At 37.5% G+C, this 23,251-nt stretch overlaps 1 protein-coding gene across 1 annotated transcript in view; it reads left to right on the top strand.

Moving 5' to 3' along the window:
- tcf25 (TCF25 ribosome quality control complex subunit) overlaps positions 1 to 23,251 on the top strand; it is a 112,549-nt gene that overhangs the window by 69,201 nt on the left and 20,097 nt on the right. Inside the window, exons 13-15 of the mRNA XM_079874225.1 lie at positions 18,735 to 18,822; positions 18,975 to 19,133; positions 20,367 to 20,457. Coding sequence (XP_079730351.1) covers positions 18,735 to 18,822; positions 18,975 to 19,133; positions 20,367 to 20,457 — 338 coding nt within the window. The remainder of the gene's footprint in view (positions 1 to 18,734; positions 18,823 to 18,974; positions 19,134 to 20,366; positions 20,458 to 23,251) is intronic.

The following is a 23,251-nucleotide window of genomic DNA, read 5'->3' as shown; positions in this document are numbered from 1 at the left end:
CCTTATAATATTTCCAAGTGGCATCATATATATTGAGAATAATAGAGGGCCCAACACAGATCCCTGCGGCACTCCATAGTTTACTGGAGTTATGATCGATTTTTCTCCATTTAAATAGACAAAATGGTAGCGGTCAGACAAGTATGATCTGAACCAGCTTAATGCTTGTCCTTGAACACCAGTATCATTTTGTAGTCGATCTAAGAGTATTGTGTGATCTATAGTATCGAACGCAGCACTAAGATCAAGTAAAACTAGTATTGAGATACAGCCTTGGTCAGAACCTAAATGTAAATCATTTGTGATTTTAACGAGCGCTGTTTCAGTGCTATGGTGCGGCCTGAATCCAGACAGAAACTTTTCATAGATGTCATTTTCTTGCAAGAAAGAGCCCAGTTGAGCGGACACAACTTTTTCTAATATTTTAGACATAAATGGAAGATTTTAAATGGGTCTATAATTTGCTAGGTTATTATGATCTAATTGTGGTTTCTTAATGAGTGGTTTTATAACTGCCAATTTAAATGTTCTTGGAACATGACAGTTAAAGATGAGTTAATAATATTGAGGAGAGGCTCTTCCACTACAGGTAACACTTCTTTCAGTAGTTTAGTTGGTATAGGATCTAATAAACATGTTGTTGTTTTAGATGAAGTGATACGTTTATTTAACTCTTTTTGTTCTATAGTTGTAAAGCACTGTAATTGTTCTTGCGGGGTGGTAATTGAGGCTGAATTATAAGGTGCGATTGAAGATTGAACGTTTATAATTGTCGTTCTGATGCTTTCTATTTTCTCAGTGAAGAAGTTCATGAAATCATTACTACTAAACTGTAACGGGATATTTTGTTCAGGTGACGTCTGTTTATTTGTTAGTCTAGCCACGGTGTTAAATAAAAACCTTGGATTATTTTGGTTATTTTCTATTAGTTTGCGGAGGTGCTCAGCCCTGGACGCTTTTAGGGCCTTTTTATAACGTGACATACTGTCTTTCCACGTGATTCTAAAGACCTCTAAATTAGTTTGTTTCCATTTACGCTCTAAATTACGGGTTTCTCTCTTTAGAACATGCGTAGTATTGTTGTACCATGGTGCTTTAATTTTCTCTCTGACCTTTTTTAATTTAATGGGTGCAACAATATCCAGTGTTCTAGAGAGAATGGTGCTCATAGTGCTAGTTAGTTTCTCTAGTTCATCTGTTTGTTTGGGTTCAGGCAGCAGCTGAGACAGATCAGATAAGCAATTTGAGAAATTATCTATGGTGGATGGAAGGATTGTTCTGCCTGGTCGATAACGCGGCGCTGCATGACATATTACAGCAGTATGTAATATGCAAGTTACCATGTAATGGTCAGTGACATCATCACTTTGTGGAATGATATCTATATCGGTTGGATCGGATCCATATGATATAATTAAATCGAGTGTATGATTTAGACGATGAGTGGGACCAGTGAAGTTTTGCTTGACCCCAAAGGAATTTAATAATTCTGTAAACGCAGCCCCTAACGCATCATTTGTATTATCTACGTGTATGTTAAAATCTCCAACAATTAATGCTTTATCGACGTTGACCAATAGATCTGAGAGAAAATCTGCAAACTCTTTTAGGAAATCAGCGTAAGGCCCTGGCGGTCTATATACAGTAGCCAAAGCTAGAGATAATAGGGATTTTTTTCTTACATCTGAGAGCGTAACATTTAGTACAAGTACTTCAAACGAATTAAACTTGTCACCTGTTTTCTGGGTAACATTAAGAATATCTCTATAGATTGTTGCGACACCGCCGCCACGACCAATCAGACGGGGCTCATGCTTATAACAGTATCCTGGTGGAGTAGACTCATTTAGACCGAAATAATCATTTGGTTTAAGCCAGGTTTCAGTAAGGCAAAGTACATTGATGCTATTATCTGTGACTATTTCATTTACAATAACTGCCTTAGGTGTGAGTGACCTAATGTTTAGAAGACCTAGCTTTAGAAATTGTTTTTGTTCACAAATAGCGAGATTTTCTGTTTTAATAACAATTAGATTTTTTCTAGATACTGCAGTAGATTTATTATTTGATCTCACTAAACGAGGAATAGACACAGTTTCTATGCAATGTTCTACACTAATATTTATATCAATTGAGTTGGTGCAGCAGAGACTGTAATTTGGACTTTTGGTTACTAGTCAAACGGTATTTAACGTCTTGGAGATGTTATCAGACAGAAGCTCTGCTCCGATTCTACTTGGGTGTAAGCCATCAGCGCGGAAAAGCCTAGGACGCTCCCAAAACAGATTCCAATTATTTACAAAGAGCAGTTTCTGCTCATTGCACCATGACATTAACCATTCATTTAGCGCGAATAATCTACTGAACTTTTCATGCCCTTGTCGGTATGTGGGAAGCGGTCCAGACACAATGATCGTTATTTCAGGCGATGTGCTGCGTACCGTCTTGATCAGGCTCCTGAAGTCTTTCTTCAGAACCTCCTTCTGCCGCAGCCTGATATCGTGCACTCCCGTGTGCAACACGACGGCTCCGACACGCTCGTCACCGTTCAAGATCTCGGGTACCCGCGCAGCGATATCGAAAACACGAGCACCAGGAAAGCAGTGACTGGACTTTTACCTAACGTAGCGTGGACGTGCCGGACGATGGAATCGCCGATGATGACAGCATCGCGTTCCGTTTCGCGAAGAGGGGAAAAGCGGTTCTTGGTGGAGATCTCGAAAACCGGGAGGGGTGGAGAGATTCTTGCTCTGGTCCTGCCTCGCATCTTCCGCTGCGGAACCACCCAGGCTTCGTGGTGGTGTGTCAGAGCCGGAGTGAACGAAACCATGGCTGATCGTGACCTGGGCGCTCGGGACCAATGCTGAAAAACGCACGGAGTAGACGAGGTCGGGGTCAGCGGATTACAAATGTTAGTCGCTGATTTGTGTGCATCGGCGTGTGATGTTTCAAGAGCTAAACACCGGTCTCTAATCGACGCATCGGCGCGTGCTGATTCAAGAGCTAAACGCCGGTCTATCAGCTCGGCTTGTCTCTCTAAAAGGTCGCGGATCTGCTTCTCTACAGCTTCCAGCTCAGACTGCACCGCGTGCAGCTCGAGTGAGTCTTCACCTGCACCAAAAGGTAGACAACATACATCTGATATATTCGCCATTTTAACAGATGGACAGTAAGTTAGCAACGACGCTACCAGTGATGCTATCAATATTAATACTAATTTATGACTGAAGTCTTGGATATAATCTTTCTTTTTAGTGGTACGGGTGTAATGTAGACGCACGCTAGGCGAGAAAATGTTAGTTTGTAAGTGAGTGTAAAGAAGACGCGCTCAGCCGTGACCCACAGGGTTACCGGTCCAGTTTTGGGTCACAAATCGGCTTGAGACGCATCTGCTAAACAGTCCGCGTTGGAACTATGAGGTTTGAGCAGCAGTGCTTCTCAGTGAGGAAAAGTAGAAAATGTTCGTTGTAAGTGAGTTTAAAGAAAAAATCACGGATTATGAATCAAATCGATGGAGCTCCAAATACAAACAACGCGTTCAGACGCGACGCATGCGCCGATCAGTCCGTCTGTGATTACATGAAAAAACAGAAAATATTGCAAGAAAAATATTGCAAGAATTAGATGCTTTGTTTCCAGACAAGACTTAGAGAAACTTGTTCATGCTTTCATCACCAGCAGGGTGGATTATTGTAATGGACTCCTCACTGGCCTTCCCAAAAAGACCATAAGACAGTTGCAGCTCATACAGAACGCTGCCGCCAGTATTCTGAGCAGAACCAGAAAATATGAACATATCACACCAGTCCTCAGGTCTTTACACTGGCTCCCAGTTAGATTTAGGATTGATTTTTAAAGTATTATTACTGGTATATAAATCATTCAATGCCTAGGACCTCAATATATTGCAGATATGCTCACTGTATATAAACCCAACAGATCATTAGGATCATATCAGCTAGAAATACCAAGGGTTCACTCGGACGAGTCCGCTTTTAGTTATTATGCCAGCCGCAGCTGGAACTAGCTTCCAGAAGAGATCAGATGTGCTCCTACAGTAGTCACTTTCAAATCCAGACTCAAAACACATCTGTTTAAACTGTTTTAATTATTCTTATTTCTTTTTATTATTTTAATTTCTTCAATGTAAAGCACTTTGAATTGCCATTGTGTATGAAATGTGCTATATAAATAAGCTTGCCTTGCCTTGCCTAGCCTGTTAGCGTGCCGTCTGTGCGCTCTTTATTTATTTTTCTCTCGCATGCTCGCATCAAACCTTGGGTGAGTAGGATCAGTCAAAAAACACAGTGAGTCATGTCATCATCTCCTCTTATTGTCACTTGCACTTCATGTAACATGTGTAGCATAGCCTTCTCTGCCAGCACAGGATTTACATGTGATAAAAACAGGGAGATAGTCAGGCAGGCGGAGAAGATTTCAGAACTAGAGCTACGCATCCAAACTTTAATCGAGGTTAATTGTTAGAGTGCAAGGGCTTTAGATACTGCTTTGGATGCGACTAGCTTAGTGAACTCTGTACATTGTTAGGTTCCGGCTGAAGTGGAGCCCGTGCAGCAGGGCAATTGGGTGACGGTGAGGTGCTGTAGTCGCGGGACAAAACACTGCTGTCTCACGTCACCAAGGTCAGGTAAATCCCATCACATAGAGCCTCTTTCACCTAGATATCATCATATAGAGACTATGTCTGTTCCCCGAATTAAGAAATACAAAAAACTTCCAAACCCATCTAAGGGTAAAAATTTTATTGATGTTCGACAAATAAAAAACAGATATAATACAGCTGACCAAATGATAAAACTTGGGTTGCTGAATATTCGATCCCTTACTCCAAAAGCACTTATTGTTAATGATATGATTACAGACTATTACCTAGATGTGCTGTGTTTGACAGAAACCTGGCTAAAACCAAACGATTACGTAACTTTAAATGAGTCCACCCCACAAGACTACGGTTATAAACATGAACCTCCTGTTTGAACCTACAAACATGTTGCTGTAATTTATAGTAATATTTTCAAAATTACTAAGAAGTCTAGTTTCAAATATAATTATTTTGAAGTGTTGGTGCTTAATGTAACAATATATAGTATAAATGATAAATCACGTTTGAGAGTTAGTACTGGCTGCAGATAAAGTCCTACAGTAATTGTTGGTGATTTTAATATACATGTAGATAACGAAAAAGATGCATTGGGATTGGCATTTAAAGACATTCTTAACTCTATTGAAGTTTGAAAACGTGTCAGGACCTACTCATTGTCATAATCATACTGTAGATCTAATATTATCACACGGAATCAATATTGATGCTGTTGAAATTCTGCAGCAGAGCAATGACATCTCAGATCATTATCTAGTCTTGTGTAAACTTCATTTAGCCAAGGCTGCAAAACCGACTCCGTGTTACAAATATGTTAGACCTATCACTTCTGCCACTAAAGATTGCTTTATTAATAATCTTCCTGATCAGTTTCATCATCTCAGCATCCCAGATAGCTTAGAAGAACTCAATATTGCGACAGAAACTTTGAACTCTCTCCAGCACTTTAGACACAGTTGCTCCGTTGCGCTTAAAGAAGATTAAAGAAACTGGAAGAAAACAAAACTAGAGGTATTTCGCATTTCATGGAAGGAGAGCTCGATTGCTTACAGAGAGGTCTTAAAAGCTGCTAGATCTGCTTATTTTTTCAACCCTATTAGAAGAAAATAAACAAAACCCTAGGTATTTATTTGAAACAGTGGCTAAACTAACGAAAAATAAAGCTTCAAGCCCAGAAGTTTCCAAGCAGCACAGCAGTAATGACTTTATGAACTTCTTCACTTATAAGATTGATAATATCAGGGAGAAAATTATAACTATACAACCGTCTACTACAGTATCGCATCAGGGAGTGCATTGTAGTCTTCCTAAGGAAAAATTCGATCCATTCATTGCTATAGGAGAGGAAGAATTTTCTAAACTCGTTAAATCATCTAAATTGACATGTATGTTAGACCCTATACCGACTAAGCTACTGAAAGAGATGCTTCCAGAGGTCATAGATCCTCTTCCTAATATCATTAATTCATCTTTGTCATTAGGATACGTATCAAAAACTTTTAAGCTGGCTATGGCTAACTGCTTGTTAAAAAAACGCAACTTGATCGTACAGAATTAGTCAATTACAGGCCGAATCCGAATCTACCTTTTCTGTCAAAGATACTAGAAAAGGCGGTATCCTCACAACTATGTTCCTTTTTTAGAAAGAAATGAGATCTGAAAGGATTTTCAGTCAGGATTTAGACCGTACCATAGGACTGAGACTGCTCTCATTAGAGTTACAAATGATTTGCTCTTATCATCCGATCGTGGTTGTATCTCGCTATTAGTGTTACTTGATCTTAGTGCTGCATTTGATACTATTGATTTTTAAATGGACTCAAAAATTATGTTGGTATTAGTGGAATTGCATTAGCATGGTTTAAATCATACTTATCTGACCGTTATCAGTTTGTAGCAGTAAATGAAGAGATGTCTCATAGATCACAAGTTGAGTATGGCGTACCACAAGGCTCAGTACTAGGACCGTTGCTGTTCACTCTGTACATACTACCCTTGGGAGATATCATTAGGAAGCATGGAATTAGTTTTCACTGTTATGCTGATGATACTCAGCTCTATATTTCTTCACGCCCTGACGAAACTTACCAATTCACAAAATTAACTGAATGCATAGCTGATATAAAAAATTGGATGACTAGTAATTTCCTAATACTTAATTCTGAAAAAAAAACTTTCAAAAAACGTCCTCACGTAATACTGTCTAGTGGACTTCCGGTTAAAGGGCTAATAGAGTAGACGTGTTGTGTCTTGCTGGAATTCATCTTCCAGAATCTGACAGTAAGTTTTGGGAGTTCATTTTTAGTCCATCTCTACAAAACAGACTTCAGGGTTAGGAGATGGACTTAAAATAAACTCCCAAAACTTATTAAAACGTATTCTGGAAGATGAATTCTTCAAATAGTGGTAGAAGAGGATGTGGTGTTGGTCCTTCAAGAGTCACTCTCAATCTGTCTGTCTATAAAGCCTATAAAAAACCAGTCTTCATGTATTTTACTACACTTCAGCTTGTGATTCTTGCTTGTGGGTCATTTTTTAGGATTCTTTACCTAACCTAAATCTCTGAGACCCTGACACCTTGCACTTCTGGAGACTCCAGGTAGGTGGCAGTTCTAGAAAAAGACTTAAAGGACAGGTTCGGTATTTTACACTTAAAGCCCTGTTTACAGATCGTTTCTGATGAAATAGAACGGTTAAGATTAAAATTTGGTCACATGCTGCTGTCCCGAGAATTTTAGGTTTATTTCGCTTTCCCCCCCACCTACAGAATGGCAGCCTATGGGCACTGGAACAATCCTTCATAAAACGCATGAAACTTTCGTTTACAAAGACATGAAACTCACCGAGTGGTCAGGGGTGTCCACTGATATGCTCACACAAAAATCGCTGCAAAAGATGCTAAAGATCGGCTAGTTCAAGATGGATTTCTGGTATCAGATCCCCAACAGGTGAATTAGTAACGGAACCGGCTGAAATTTACCTGGTGTCTCAGACTATTATGCTAGACTGTACACTTCAGAAAGCTCTCCCAATAATACTACAAATTTAGATCTTCTCAACTTGCTTGAATATCCCACAATTGATGAAAATACTGCTAAGAATCTAGGCGACCCAATCACAGAATCAGAGATACAGGTAGCAATTATTTCTATGAAACCGGGAAAATCTCCTGGCCCTGATGGCTTTACTGTTGAGTTTTATAAAGCTTTTGATCCCCTTTTAGTTCCTACTTTAGCAAAGCTTTTCAATGACTCCTTTAAGGTGGGCTGCCTTCCTCCTACTGTATCCAAGGTCTCTATTTCTTTGCTCCTTAAAAAGGATAAAGATTCTATCTCTTGCGGTAGTTATAGACCAATATCACTTCTGAACGTAGATTTAAAAATTCTGGCTAAAGTTTTATGTTTTCGCCTTGAACGTGTATAACCATGTTTAATTTTCCATGACCAGACAGGCTTCACCCCAGGAAGTCTTTTTTTTTAACACTAGAAGGCTTCTCAACATTCTCTCTTCCCGCCCATCAGACCTGCCCGATGCTGAGAGGGCCTTCAATAGGGTGGAATGGGGTTATTTGTTTTTTATTTTGGGAAAGTTTGGTTTCCCAAAGGTTTGATTCTAATTTTATCTCCTGGATCCGACTTCTTTACTCCTCTCCTATGGCATCTGTACATACTAATGGCATAAGATCACCCTATTTCTTGCTTCAGCGTGGGACACGACAGGGATATACCCCCTTTCTCCCTTAATTTTTAATCTAGCCATAGAACCTTTAGCTATATGGCTCCTCAGCCACAATGGCTTTGAGGGAATTTCTCGCCATGGTTTAGTTCACAAGTTCTCTCTTTATGCTGACAACCTTTTATTATATGTCTCAAACCCTGCTGCCTCTCTACCCCCAGTTTTGGATATCCTAGAAACATTTAGTCAACGAACTGGCTACAAGATAAATGTACAAAAAAGTGAAGTTTTTTTGGTTAACTCTGAAGCTAAAAAACTTCCACGATCACTCTTACCCTTCAAGATTGTGCCTGATGGTTTCAGATACCTGGGGGTCTTCTTTAAGAAGTCATATAATAATCTATTTGCTAAAAACTTTCAACCGCTTGTGGACAAGTCCAAACTAGATATGTGTAGGTGGGCCTCTCTCCCTTTATCCCTTGTAGGTCACATTAACTTGGTCAAAATGGTTATTCTACCCAAATTTATGTACCTCTTTCAACACTTACCTATTTTTATTAGTAAATCTTGCTTTACTGGCTTCGACAGTCTTTTGCGTTCATTTCTATGGGGGAATAAACCTATTCGCCTTAAGAAATCAATTCTGCAACTTCCTAAAGCTAAAGGAGGCCTTGCATTTCCCAACTTTCAGCAGTATTACTGGGCCTGTGACATCAACAAGCTTCTTTTTTGGAACAAAGATATCTACTCTGAAAGTCCTCCCTGGGTGCATTCGGAAATGTCATCAATGAAAAGCACTCTCTATTCTGTTGTCTGTTCTCAGCTTCCCTTAGATGTAAACAGAGTTTCAGATAATCCAGTAGTCACCAGCTCCCTTAAAATTTGGGTCCAATTTAGGAAACATTACGGTTTACATAGAGGCTCCACTTATATGCCCATCCTTAATAATTTAATCCTCAATAGCGTTACAATAGTCATTATATAGTTTTTCTTCGTTTCTGATGTCGCAATACATCATACTTTTATAAAATCATGCATCATACTCTACCTTGTCTGTGGACATCGTTCATTCCAAAGCCGGTGCTGGATAAACAGTGGGCGTGCGTGCGACAGTAGGCTGCGGTAGGCTAAAGGATTTACGACAGCGGTAATGAACAATTTCGCTTCCAACCTTTAGGGCGACCGAAGAGGAAAAGTTCCATAGTGTTGCTTTAAGATTAGTGACCTCTATGAGGAGGGAGTATTTGTCTCTTTCTCCTCCTTATCTAAAAAGTATAACCTACCCAGTCATCACTTATTTCGGTTTTCAAATCAGACACTTCATACAGAAGCAGTTCCCCTACTTTCCCAATCGTCCCCCTGAAACAAAAATGTATCACTTTCTTGCTTTAAATGCCAACCACAGGCAATTAATCTCAGTCATTTATAATTTAAAAAATTCTATTAATTCAGACCTTAATGCACTCTCAAACACTCTCAAAGAGACCTAGGGGCAAGACCTCTGTGTTACTATTACAGAGGAGCTATGGCATAACATCTTGAACCAGGTACATACCTCTTCCATATGTGCCAGACTTGGCTTAATACAATGTAAAATACTATTCCGAGCGCACTTAACCAATGCCAAATTGGCAAATAAAAATTCCAGACAAGAGTGCTGCCTGCAACCGTTGTAAGCATTCACCTGCCAACCATCTGCACATTCTTTTGGACTTGCCCGCAGCTGGTAATCTTTTGGTCTAATGTATTTCAGACACTTAAAAAAGCTCTCAGGATTAATATTGACCCTGATCCAATTATAGCCCTATTTGGGGGTCTCCCCTATGCCTGATTTAGTTCCCCGAGATTGTAAAGTCACTGCTTTTACTACGATCTTGGCCAGACGGGCCATCCTTCTTAAGTGGAGGCATGCTTCTCCTCCAACACATTACAGGTGGACACAGGACATTTTCTACTGTATTGGACTTGAAAAGTTAAGATACTCACTCTCTGGTTCACTTAAATCCTTTCACAAGACTTGGGATCCCTTTTTAAATGGCATTAAGGGTTTACCTTGTGCTCCTGTAACTGGCAATGTTACATAATTTTAGTTTATTAGAAGGATCTTTGTAGGGGGAATTTTATTATTATTATTATTAATATTATTTTATTTTTTTCAATTCATATTTATGTTGCTTCCTTGTCTTTTTTTTTCTTTCTTGTTTTTTCTTGAGCTATTGGATGGGGGGGATGGGGGTGGGGGTGGGGGATCATGTAAGGGATTAATAATGGACAATACAGATGGTATTCGCTGTTCCCGCGGCGGTAAATTGCGGGTGTGTATTTGCAACCTCTTACCGCTAAGAGGCGCTACAATCACAGACCTTGCAAAGTGTCAGTTTATTCTCTCTATTGCGTAATCTGCCGCCGCACCGCAGCTCATTGAGAGCGATTGAAAGCTGGTAGCAGATCAATTCAAATGAAACATTTAACGAATTCATAATCACAATACTGAAATTACTGAAATTGAATTGAATAAATTTAATAATGAAAACATTTTCAACATAAAACATTGCAATAGAAAAATATTAGGCTACATCAATGAGGCTTTGCACGACCATAAGACGTTATCTTAACAGCATTCAGACGATAGCTCTGTGGTCAACGCATCAACATGAGCCATGTAATAGCTTCAAGCGATCCGAGATCGAATCTTGTAGCCGACAGCGTGTACGTTTTACCATTCTTGATGCTTAAATATGTAACTGTTTATTAAAGTCAAACATTTTGTTTAATTATCGATTGTAGGCTACATTACAACATACATTTTCTACATTCCAGTAGAGCCTCTGCACAGACGACAAAACTTATGAAGGAAGATTGTCAGCCGATCGCACCAGAAAATGAAGATGATGAAGCTCGTCTTTAATCTGCTAAATTATTGTTTTGTGAATCATTCACGAAATTGAGATGACTGACAGTGATACCCGGCCATAGCAACGGAAGACATTTTTCAAAACAGATTGAAAAAAAGAGAAGACTTTCAATACAGTATTGCTTTCAATTAAAAAAAAAGAAAATGTAAGAGAACACTAAATTAATTAAGTTTGAAACCCCATCGAATATTTCAAGGTATAAATAAAGTGTCGGGACAGTTTATTTATTTAAAACAGGGTTGCATCGATAGTTTATTCCCTTTGCGAGGCAAAATAAGAAACACGGAATCTTATTCTTGCAACATTTTAAATTTGTATTGCCAAAGAAATTGCAGCCAAGTTAACCAATTAAAACGGTACAAAAAGAAAATAGTTCAAAGCAACATAAATTAGGCGCAACAATCACAGACTTTGCAAAGTGTCAGTTTATTCTCTCTATTGCGTAATCTGCCGCCGCGCCGCGGCTCATTGAGAGCGATTGAAAGCTGGTAGCAGATCAATTCAAATGAATCATTTAACGAATTCATAATCACAATACTGAAATTACTGAAATTAAATTGAATACATTTAATAATGAAAAATATCAGGCTACATCAACGAGGCTTTGCAAGAGCATAGACGTTAACTTGACTGCATTCAGACGATAGCTCTGTGGTCAACGCATCAACATAAGCTTCGCGGAGCTTCGAGCGATCCAAGATCGAATCTCAGAGTAGCCGACAGCGTTTATATTTTAACGTTCTTGATGCTTAAATATGTAACTGTTTATTAAAGTCAAGCGTTTTGTTTAATTATCAATTGCAGGCTACACTACAACATACATATTCTACATTTCAGTAGAGCCTCTGCACAGACGACAAAACTTAGAAGAAAGATTGTCAGCCGATCGCACCAGAAAATGAAGATGATGAAGCTCGTCTTTAATCTGCTAAATTATTGTTTTGTGAATCAATCACGAAATTGAGGTGACTGACAGTGATACCCGGCCATAGCAACAGAAGACATTTTTCAAAACAGATTGAACAAATCAGAAAAAGACTTTCAATAGCCTACAGTAGGCTATTGCTTTCACACACACACACACACACACACACACACACACACAAAAAGTAAAAGAACATTCCCAAAAGAGCACATTTCAAGGTTTAAATAAAGTGTCGGGACAGTTTATTTATTTAAAACAGGGTTGCATGAGTTTAGAGTTTATTCACTTTGCGATGCAAAATAAGAAACATAGAATCTTATTCTTGCGACATTTTACATGTGTATTGCCAACGAAATTGCAGCTAAGTAAAAAAAAATTAAACTGTACAAAACGAAAATAGTTCAAAGCAACATAAATTAAGAACAGGCGTTTTTCTTTGCCTCTCTCTCGCGCTGGATCTCTTTTTAGTAGGCTAAGTTTATTTTGTCTCTCTCACTGCGCGCGCAGAGTCTCTCTCGAAATTAAACATTTCAGGGTAAAAACACACCATAGAGCTGATAATACTGTATATGTTGCTGCGTATCATCCACACAAATCACGAAAGAAAAAACTGTAAGAAAAATACTTTTGTTGCTTCAAAGACACAGCATGCCTTGCTGAATTCACCTTACAATAAAACGAGGTTGATCGCGAATTAAAGAGCTCTGTATCTGCTAAATTGAAATTGTGTGTGGAAAACCTTTAAATACAATAAATAAAACTATATTTATAATTTAATAAGATATAGGGCCTATACATATGGACTTTTGGAGATTTTGAGATTTATCCTTAACCCTCTGGGGTCTAAGGTGTTTTTGGGGCCCTTGGGATGTTTTGACATGCCCTGACATTTGTGCTTTTTTCAGTTATTTATAAACATGATAAAGGCAAAGGTGTAAATTCACTCTATATAGCACAAACAGGGCAACCATAATATGCGAGCAACATGTATGTAGATGTTTGTATTTTTAAGAGAATAATGTTTATGCGTGGTTATTGGAAAAAATAAAAATGAAAGTTGCTGAAATAAGACCACAAAACTCATACTAAATATGTGTCCACAAGACTTCTGACTAATGGATGTTGTCGCTTCGAGTTCTGGCTTCAAAATTATGTGAAAATAGTCTTGCTTTATCGTTCACGTAAAACAATACATTGATTTAAATTGTGTAAAACAGGTTTTGCTTGAAAAGCCAATATTGCGAGGGGGGTGTGAAGGAGGAGTAGTTTACACCTGAGAATACAATGTCCCCACCCATTATGCGTAATGACTCTGTATAATGAGCCATTCATTCTGGTGTGACACTGACTGAGCCAAGAATGAATGCAAGGACAAAAGATATATTTAGAAGAAGACTTATATTGACCATTTAAGATTTTGCTTACATCTATCTTGTAAATATGTTTTGCTATTTTATTAAAAAGTTTACAATTACAACAATAATTACAATTTCAACAATATTTCAAGTGTACTCTTTCTTTGTAAAAAAATGATTATAGGCCTACATTTTATCATATGTATTCATTAGTTTGAATATAGCCAACATTGGAACATCTAACATCTTAGTTTATGACTTTATTTTTGACAAAAATAGTATTTTTATATATATATATATATATATATATATATATATAATTTAAAAAAAAAAATATATATAGAACATATGAGCAGAAATTGCTAAACAAAAGCTTATTTGATGTGGCAGTATATTCTACACTAAAAACTGTACCCAAATCTAGTCAACAAAATGTTGTCTTTCATATTTCGCCTGACTGTAACGTTGTTTTTATGAAATATTAGGGCATATAAATGTTAATTTGCAGTTTAATACGTTGCTTATACAAAGACATTTTATTTCAACATATTTCAGTCGATTTTTACTCATCTCAGTATAGCAAAGCATTTTAGTTGATTAAAGCGGTTTATTCTTTCACACACAGACACGCGATTCATATTTAGGCTAAACAGTCTTTACAAATATGTACCCTTCATTCATCTCACAGAAACGCGATTCATATTGTAGAAACGCGATTCATCTTTTTGCGGTTTACATAGGCCTACACTAACGTTATTCCATAACGTTATTCCACATTAAAACTTGAGAAAAGATAACTTAGCCTATCTCACTCCTCAGCGGGATCTATTGCTCCTCATATCAGCACTGTTCTGAGGAAACTTTTCTCCAGGATTATTAGGTAGGCTATATTATGCCTCACTCGCGGCGCACTGTGTTTACAGCTGATGTGGGCGTTTCACAGGTCTGAAATGGTTCTCAGAATTTGCGTTTGAATAGCGCGCGCTCTCCGGGGCGTGGTCACATTTCATTTGAATGAGCTCTAATGAGCTCGACTGGAATCGCTCTCTTTTAATACAGATTTCACAAGATGAGAATATTTGTTTTTTATATACATTACTTCATTTAAAAGAAGAGAATTCAAGCTTCATGCCTGTGCGTCTGTATGCCTGTTTGGCTGAGTATTCGCTGAGTTACAGTTCATTTTCGGACGTGTTTCAGAATGGACTTAACTGACAGAGAGAAGGCAGAACTCGCATCACGTTTATTTTTCTTTAGTTGGCAAAAAGCACAACACTTTGTTTTTATTGTGAGTATACACAAAAATAATACACATTTAACAGAATCGATTGATGTATGAAACTTGTTTGTAATATCAAAGTCAACAGAGCAAAATTAATTTCTTTTGAACTGATAAGAAAAAAAGCGAGCTGGTATCGCCGGCGATACCGCCGACCCCAGGGGGTTAAAATTATTTTTCCTTTGCCTGCTCATCAGGCTGGCTATCCGACACTCTCCATATGAAAGACGGAACATTAATACCTCTTGTCCTGCACCCCCACGATAAAGCAACTATACTGCCTTCTCCAACCCCCCCCACACACACAGGCTATCTGAGTTTGAGACTGACTTAAAACAAAGAGTTTGCAATTCACACTTAAATCGCTATTCTAGACATTAGCAATAGGCTATTAAAGTGTTGATAATGGAGGAATTAAATAATTTAGGCTATGTAATAATATTTCTGTCATATGTTTATTACTAAATATAATTAATTAATTATTTCAATAATTGAAGAACTAAAATGGTACTTCAGTTTGGGCCAGCTTTTTCCAAGCAAAACTAAATACAATCTTCAAACGCATGTTCATTTGTTGTCATGAACAAAATGTTCAACTCAATATTAAATTCCACAGGGATCTTTGAATCCTTACAACCAGGGTGCGATTTGTGAATAAAGTTTTTTTTTTTTTTTTATTCAAATAAATCTCGAACCACAGTGCTTCGTACTGCTGTTAAACTAAATAACATTTATAGAATAATTATGAACTTAAATGAAACAATATCGCAACATTGACAAATACATTTATTTGATCTGTTTTTACAATTTAATTCAGGGCGATTTAGCCTATTTAATTAGTGCGAGATTACATAATCAGGCTTTATATAGCCGATTTTGTATCGTGACTGAGCTTACGATTGGAATTATTATAGGCTACAGAAGTAAGTCATTGTATAATATTTGTTCCTTAGTGTAAAATGGAAATGCATGGTAATTTTATTTTATAAATATAAGCAAAAAACTATGTAACAACAGAGTTTTAGAACTACAAATCTCTCTGCATCAATAATAGGCTATAAAATGCATTAATAGGCTAAAATAAAAATGTCAGTAGTCCAAGTTGGTTCTGGATTTGAACCCGTGTCATCTACATGATCGACATGTAAGTTCTACCACTCGGCCATCACTTTACTAGTTGCGGATTGCTCAAACGTACCAGTGTGTGTTTGCTCACTTCATTCAAATGAACGTGCCACCGCGTTTGTCGAACACTAATTCAACATGCCAGAATAAAACCCGACTTTAGAACAATGCATAACGCCACTCGTCGTGGTGTGCCAAAACACTTAATTATAAACTTCAATATTTCATTCAAAACAATCTCAAAACGCTTTGACATTTTGAAAAGCCGTGCATGCACTACTGCCACTGGAACCATGAACGTAACAGAATACTGGTTCTGATTTTATTGTTTGTCATTTAAACGTGCCTGTTGCATATCTTTATTTGATATATTTTATATGGTTTATTGGTGAAGTAGCTATATATATATGCTTTTGAAATTACGATTGAAATTATTATAGGCTACAGATGTAAAGTCATTGCATAATATTTGTTCCTTAGTGTAAAATGGAAATGCATGGTAATTTTATTTTATAAATATAAGCAAAAAATGATGGTGTAAAAGAGTTTTAGAACTAGACAAATCTCTCTGCATCAATAATAGGCTATAAAATGCATTAATAGGCTAATATAAAAATTACAATAGTCCAAGTTGGTTCGGGATTTGAACCTGTGTCTTCTAAATGATCGAAACGTAAGTTCTACCACTCGGCCATGAATTTACTCGTTGCGAAATGTTCAAACGTTCCAATGTGTGTTCGCTCACACGAGCGAGAAGCGCTCTTCATTCGTCTCATTCCTCAATAGAATAGTACAAATAATCAGCTTCATTACACATAATTTACTTTTGTTTGTTATTTTTGGTATTCAATTTGTTTTTGTGTGTGTGTGTGTTTTATCGCACTGCTTCCCGGGGAATAGGCTTGTCGCCCACCGACGTCTAGGCCCACAATATGAAATATCGGTTATATTGTTATCGTCTCTATTTTTAACTTGTTATTCTATTTTTCTGGCCTTATAAAAATGTTCTATTCTGTTTACCATAGTTGCAGTATTTCATCCTTACTGTAAATTGACATTAACCCCACTTAAGGCAATTGAAAAAAAATGCAGCAATTGCACAATATCCCTTTGCGCCACCTGGCGGTCATTTCGCGAATGACTTTGAAATGCGACTGGTTTATTTTTGCCGCGGTGGCTGGCACGGCGGTAATAGGCATTCTGGTTGAGTACCATCTGTATCTTACTGTCTACTGTTTATGATGTCTTATTCTGTACTGTCACTGAAAACCAATAAAAATATTTGGAGTATAACCTAGAATACTGTCTAACACTTGATGGCTGCTCTGTCAAGTCTTCGTCGTCGGTTAGGAACCTGGGTGTGCTCTTTGATACCAATCTTTCATTTGGATGTCACATGTCTAGTATCTGTAAAACCGCATTTTTCCATCTTAAAAATATATATAAATTACGTCATATGCTGTCATTGACAGATGCGGAACAATTAGTTCATGCGTTCATGACATCAAGGCTAGATTATTGTAATGCTTTTATGGGTGGTTGCCCTGCACGCTTAATAAACAAATTACAGCTGGTCCAAAATGCAGCAGCTAGAGTTCTTACCGGAACCAGGAAGTATGACCATATTAGCCCGGTTCTGTCAACACTGCATTGGCTCCCTATTAAACATCGTATAAATTTTTAAATATTGCTGATTACTTACAAAGCACTAAATGGTTTAGCTCTGCAGTACTTGAGCGAGCTCTTAACGCATTATAGTCCTTCACGTCTATTGCAATCTCAAAATTCCGGCCAGTTAATAATACCTAGAATATCAAAATCGACTGCTGGCGGTAGATCCTTTTTCTATTTAGCACCATAAGCAGACACACTCTGTCAGTTCAAATCTTGTCTAAAAACACATCTCTTTGACCTAGCATACACAACACATTATAGACTTCTATAATTCAATGTTAGGCGGCATAGATTAGGTCAGCCGGAACCAAGAACACTTCCCATAAATCCTGATGTACTCATTACATCATAAGAAGAATGGTGTATTAGTCTCTCTATTTATCCCGGGGTTTACCGATGTCCGTCGGATCCAGGCCGTATCCAGATCTGATGAAGGACCTGCGCCTGGACACGACACCAACGTAGTTCTGAAGTGTCAACTAGTCTCTCCCCTGTGAAGGCCTCCCTCCCCTCCCTTTACCTCTCTACAGATAAAGCGTTGTTGGAATAATTCCGGTTTGCGTGGCTACGCGGAAGCGATTAAAAATTCTGTATTAGAAATTAAGGCCAGACAAGTAGTTTGTTGAGGGTTGGTTTGTAAGGAAGGACTACACGCCTGCGCACTACACGCCTGCGCACATATATTCAAACGCGCATACCTATAGACTGAACTCGTAATACGCATGTGCACGCCATCAGCATTCTCACAGGTTCGCGTTTTTAACGTTTGCACAGAGAGAACTTAAGAGTTTTCTGTTAAAACGGTGTCGTGTTAGCGGTCCCTAAGTTAACTAATGATTGTTGCGGAAGTGAATCAATCAAAACTAACTTTAGCTGGACAATAACTTTATTCTAGAGCTGCTATAAAGCCAAAACAATCTCTGTTACTTTAATTTCCTATTATCACTGTAAAGCCGCTTTGGAACAATCTACATTGTTAAAAGCGCTATATAAATGCGCTATATAAATGAAGATGACTTGACTTGACGTAAGACTTAACGGTTCTTTTTTTGCAACACCACGCAATGCAGGATTGTCAGATGACACAGTTTGTGGCATTGTCGCTCAGGCTTGTTGGCTGCATATCTCAGTGTGTTTTAAGGTTGTGTGTCAATTTGTTTTGCAGCACTGATGCCCCTTTTGGACTTATGCACAGTTCAGCCTGATGCTGCAGTGTCTTCTCATGCATTCTTTGGACCTTCAATCCAAATTGGGTAATGCATTCTATCTCTTGCAAACTATTTATTCATTGAAGTATTAGATCAGACTATTTAAAGTAGTCAGAACCAAAGTTATCTTATTGACAGAGCCGTAGCAGCATGTATGAAGGTGATGCAGTTGTATTTACTTTCACTGTGCCCTTTAGGCAGCCTCCTGCACTCTCAGAGTTAGTGTCTCTGTATGTGGGCCGCTGTCACAGCCTGTGGAAAGAGGCCGGACAGATGCTCTGGTTGGAGGAGAATGTCAAAAAAGTGCTAAAGAGGGTCGACACACACGACCCTTATGTGGAGGACTGCCAAAACAAGTAAGAAACCAATGAGTTTTTTTTCCAGTTGTGTTTTTGTGCCTTTTTTAAAGTTTGTGGATTTGCTGATGCTTAATTTACCATCTCAATATCAGATTACACTTCTATCTTCATCCTGATAGAATGAAAGGTCATGCTGACCAGGAGAAATATGATCATGGATGTCTGTCTTTTTCTGGCTCCGTTGACAGTTGGCTTTAACATGTTTTACTCTGAATAATAATAATTATTATTATTATTATTATTATTATTATTCTAAAAGTGTAGAGTGATTATGACATAGAGAGACTACAAGTCAGATATGCAGGCATTATTAAAAGATCAAGACTCAAATGGGCAGCCAACACTTCTGTTGCACAAGCTAAAAGTATGCTGAAGCTATGTGACATTGGAATGTCATGTACAGGCAGAGAGGGTCACAAACATTCACATTTCCAACAATGAGGGTAGGCAGAGACCAAGGAGAGGAGAGCAATGGTCTAGGAAGAAGTACGGTACCTGGGGAAGGGAAGATCGAGGGCTGTGGAGTTAGCATCCCAGGGAGCCTGCAAGCTTTGTGGGGAGAGGGGCACCATGGCACCATTGGGAAAAGGCCCAATCATGGGAAATGAATGTAGACCTGGGGGATTGGTTGTAGAGGATTCCCTGCCCAGTTCCCTGGAGAATGTTTATTGCCCTTTGAATGATAGGAAAATAGAAGAGAACAGTTTGAAGTATGGGAAGTGGCAACAGAAAGAGCCTCTTTATGGCTAAGGAACAGGAAAAAGGAGCCAAGATGGAAGTCAGGAGGAGGAGATGAGCAGCGATTTTGCCACCTCTGCTGACCCATTAACTGGCGGATGTTATGGTTCAGGATTGAAACACCCAGTGAACGTTGTATACCATCTGACAACATCAACCCCTCCTGGCCAAGGCTACATTCACAGAAAGTGAATGTGAATGTACATTCAATTTCACAGAAAGTGAATGTTGGAGAAGCATCTTTTATTTCCATAATTCATATGACAAGATTAAAGATGAAATCCACTTTATAATAATGATAAAAGATAAAAATTAGTGTACATAAAATGCATTAAATTATTCAAACAATTTGCTATTTAAAAGGTAAAGTAAAAATATATGTTTTTGCTTACTTTTTGTGTTGGGTGCCTCTTTTTACGCATGTGTGAGAATCATTGATTGGAAAGAGATGATGAGAATGTTGATGTTCTTCTGTGGGTCTTTACTGGACAGGAGGAAGCAAAGATACCAGAGTGCTCCCAGGAACATCCATAGACATGTGCTGATGTCTGAGATAAAGGAGGCAACAGCTACTCTTCCTCTAGTAAGAGACATACCTCAGCTACACCTTCATACAGTGACTGTAATAATGCAATAATCAAAACGTACTCTATTTGACACCACATGTAATTGAGCCATTGTTGATTTGGAAGGAATTTTTTTTGTCAACGTCAATTTATTTATATAGCGCTTTTTACAATACAGATTGTTTCAAAGCAGCTTTACAGTGATAACAGGAAAATAATGCAACAAAGTTTGTTTCCAGAAGAAAATAGCGTCACAGTCCAGCTTAAGTAAGTGCAGTGATGTTTCATTTTTGTTGTAAAAAAGTTATTAATTTACTTCATTTATATATATATATAGCCGCTCTGGAGAAAACCGTGATGTCATCGTCCAGCTCAGTTCAGTTCTCATATAATGGTGTCATTGCAGGCAGATCAATATTATTGTTGAATATTAAATTAAATGTTACATTTAAAGGTCCCGTATTATGCCCCTTTTCACAAGATGTAAAATAAGTCTCTGATGTCCCCAGAGTGTGTATGTGAAGTTTCAGCTCAAAATACCCAACAGATCATTTTTTACAGCATGTTTAAATTGACATTTTTTGGGGCTCAGAAAAACGAGCTGTTTTAGTGTGTGCCCTTTAAATGCAAATGAGCTGCTGCTGGACGACCCAGGGGGCGGAGCTTCATGAGCTCGCGCTCAGTCTCTCAGGACAAATTCATCTCACGGAATGATGATAATATCAGAAACTCTCAGTAACGGCGTTCATTTCGAGTCGGACAATAATGCCTACAGAGTCAGAGTGCTGTATAGAGATGAAACAGGTATAGTTTAGTAGTTTAATTACGGTTATTATAACGTATTTGTCATCTGCTTGTATGTATCCATTATTTATTAATAGCCTACAAGTCTGCTGTTTCGGACCAGGTCCGAATGATGATCAAACATGTACTGATGAGTTTAATAAAGTTTATTGTACATCACACAAAAGATGAAGCGTCAGTTTTACTTCAGAAAATCACCGTAAGAGCTGAGTAAACACAGTAGGCTAAGTTATAAGAAGTGCGCAAGTAGCCAGTAGAGTTGAGGGAGCATTCCTGTGGACGGAGGTTAGTCAAAAAACGGTTCTAGTGACATCATTAAAGAAGGAAGTAGAGGGATGTAGTCCAAACGAGCCGTTCACTGTAGTCGACTTCTGTTAAATAAAATATCTCGCTTGGCATTGAACTTTGAGCTTTATAATTTTACAGATATTATTTATGCTCTAACAGCAACATTACACACTAACCAAAGTTTGAAACATGGGATCACGAAGAACGGGACCTTTAATGTGACTACACAAAACTACTTGTGGAGAAACAATGTTTTGGGTAATTATGTGAATTGTGCTTTAGTTCTGCTATTCTGCACAGATGGATCTGATTTTTTGTGGCGCACTAGTGTTCCCATGGTTACAAGAAGTGATCATCTTATCAGTGTGAATGTCACTAATGACATCAAAAATCCCCCCACAAAATAAATAAAATCAATAAATCAATAAATAACTAAATAAAGATGGATATCTGAAAAATGTCTGAGCATACATGTCACTGTTTTGACTTGATAACATGAATTGTTTAAAAATATTCTTTTTTAGTTATATTAGGACAGATCAGACGCACAATTATTTATTATATTTATTAAATAATCCACCTTAGAGTCGTAAGACCCAAGCGGAGTATGAAAAGTCTGGTCTCCCAGATCATGATAAACTTTTGTTCCCCTTATGACGCTTACCAGGAAAACTGGTGACCTTCCTCGACATCAAAAGAGATGCCATGGGGAAAAATGGCCACATGTGAAACAAAATAGGCCACAGGAAAGACATATAACACGCATGAAAAATGTCTTTTCTTCACTTCATTCATTGAAAAACTACCCTAGCATGAATAAACACATCTTTTTCCACAGCAATATTACAGATGTGTTAAATCACTGTAACACGTCTTAATTAAAAATGTTCATTAACTAGAACATCGGATGAAAATATTTCAAAGTGATTTACGTCATTTTGTAATACATATTGTATTTATCGGCTTTAGAAACATTCCAATAAACTGCTAATAGCGATTAGAAGTGAAAAGGGGAGACAATTACATTTTAAAGCATCCTTGTTATAAACCTGAAAACGAGATTCTTAGTGCATCTTATATTAACACCTACAGTACCAGTCAAAAGTTTGGAAACATTACTATTTTTTATGTTTTTGAAAGAAGTCTCTTATGCTCATCAAGCCTGCAGTTAAAAAAAAAAAAAAAAAAAAAACAGTAATATTATGAAATATTATTACAATTTAAAATAATGGTTCTCTTTTTTAATATATTTTAAAATGTAATTTATTTTTGTGATGCAAAGCTGAATTTTCATCAGCAAGTACTCCAGTCTTTGGTGTCTTATGATCCTTCAGAAATCATTCTAATATGATGATTTGATACTCAGTTATTATCAATAATGGAAACAGTTGTGCTGTTTAATATATTTTTTTGGAATACTTTTTTCAGGATTCATTGAGTAAAACGTTAACAGCATTTATTCATAAAAACAGCATTTATTCAAAATAAAAACATTTCTAACAATATAAATCATTACCATCACCTTTTATCAATTTAACGCATCCTTGTTGAATTAAAGTACTAATTTCTTAAAAAATAAATAGTTATTGTTCCCAAACTTTTGAACGGTAGTGTATATTGTTACAAAAGATTTCTATTCTAAATAAATACAGTTCTTTTTAACTTTTTATTCATCAAATAATCCTGAAAAAAGTATCTCAGGTTATAAAAAAAAATATT

Source organism: Squalius cephalus, assembly GCF_949319135.1.
Source record: "Squalius cephalus genome assembly, chromosome: 6".
Taxonomy (NCBI): Eukaryota; Metazoa; Chordata; class Actinopteri; order Cypriniformes; family Leuciscidae; genus Squalius; species Squalius cephalus.
Note: the sequence above shows the minus strand (reverse complement) of the source record. Positions and strands in the feature narration are given on the sequence as shown.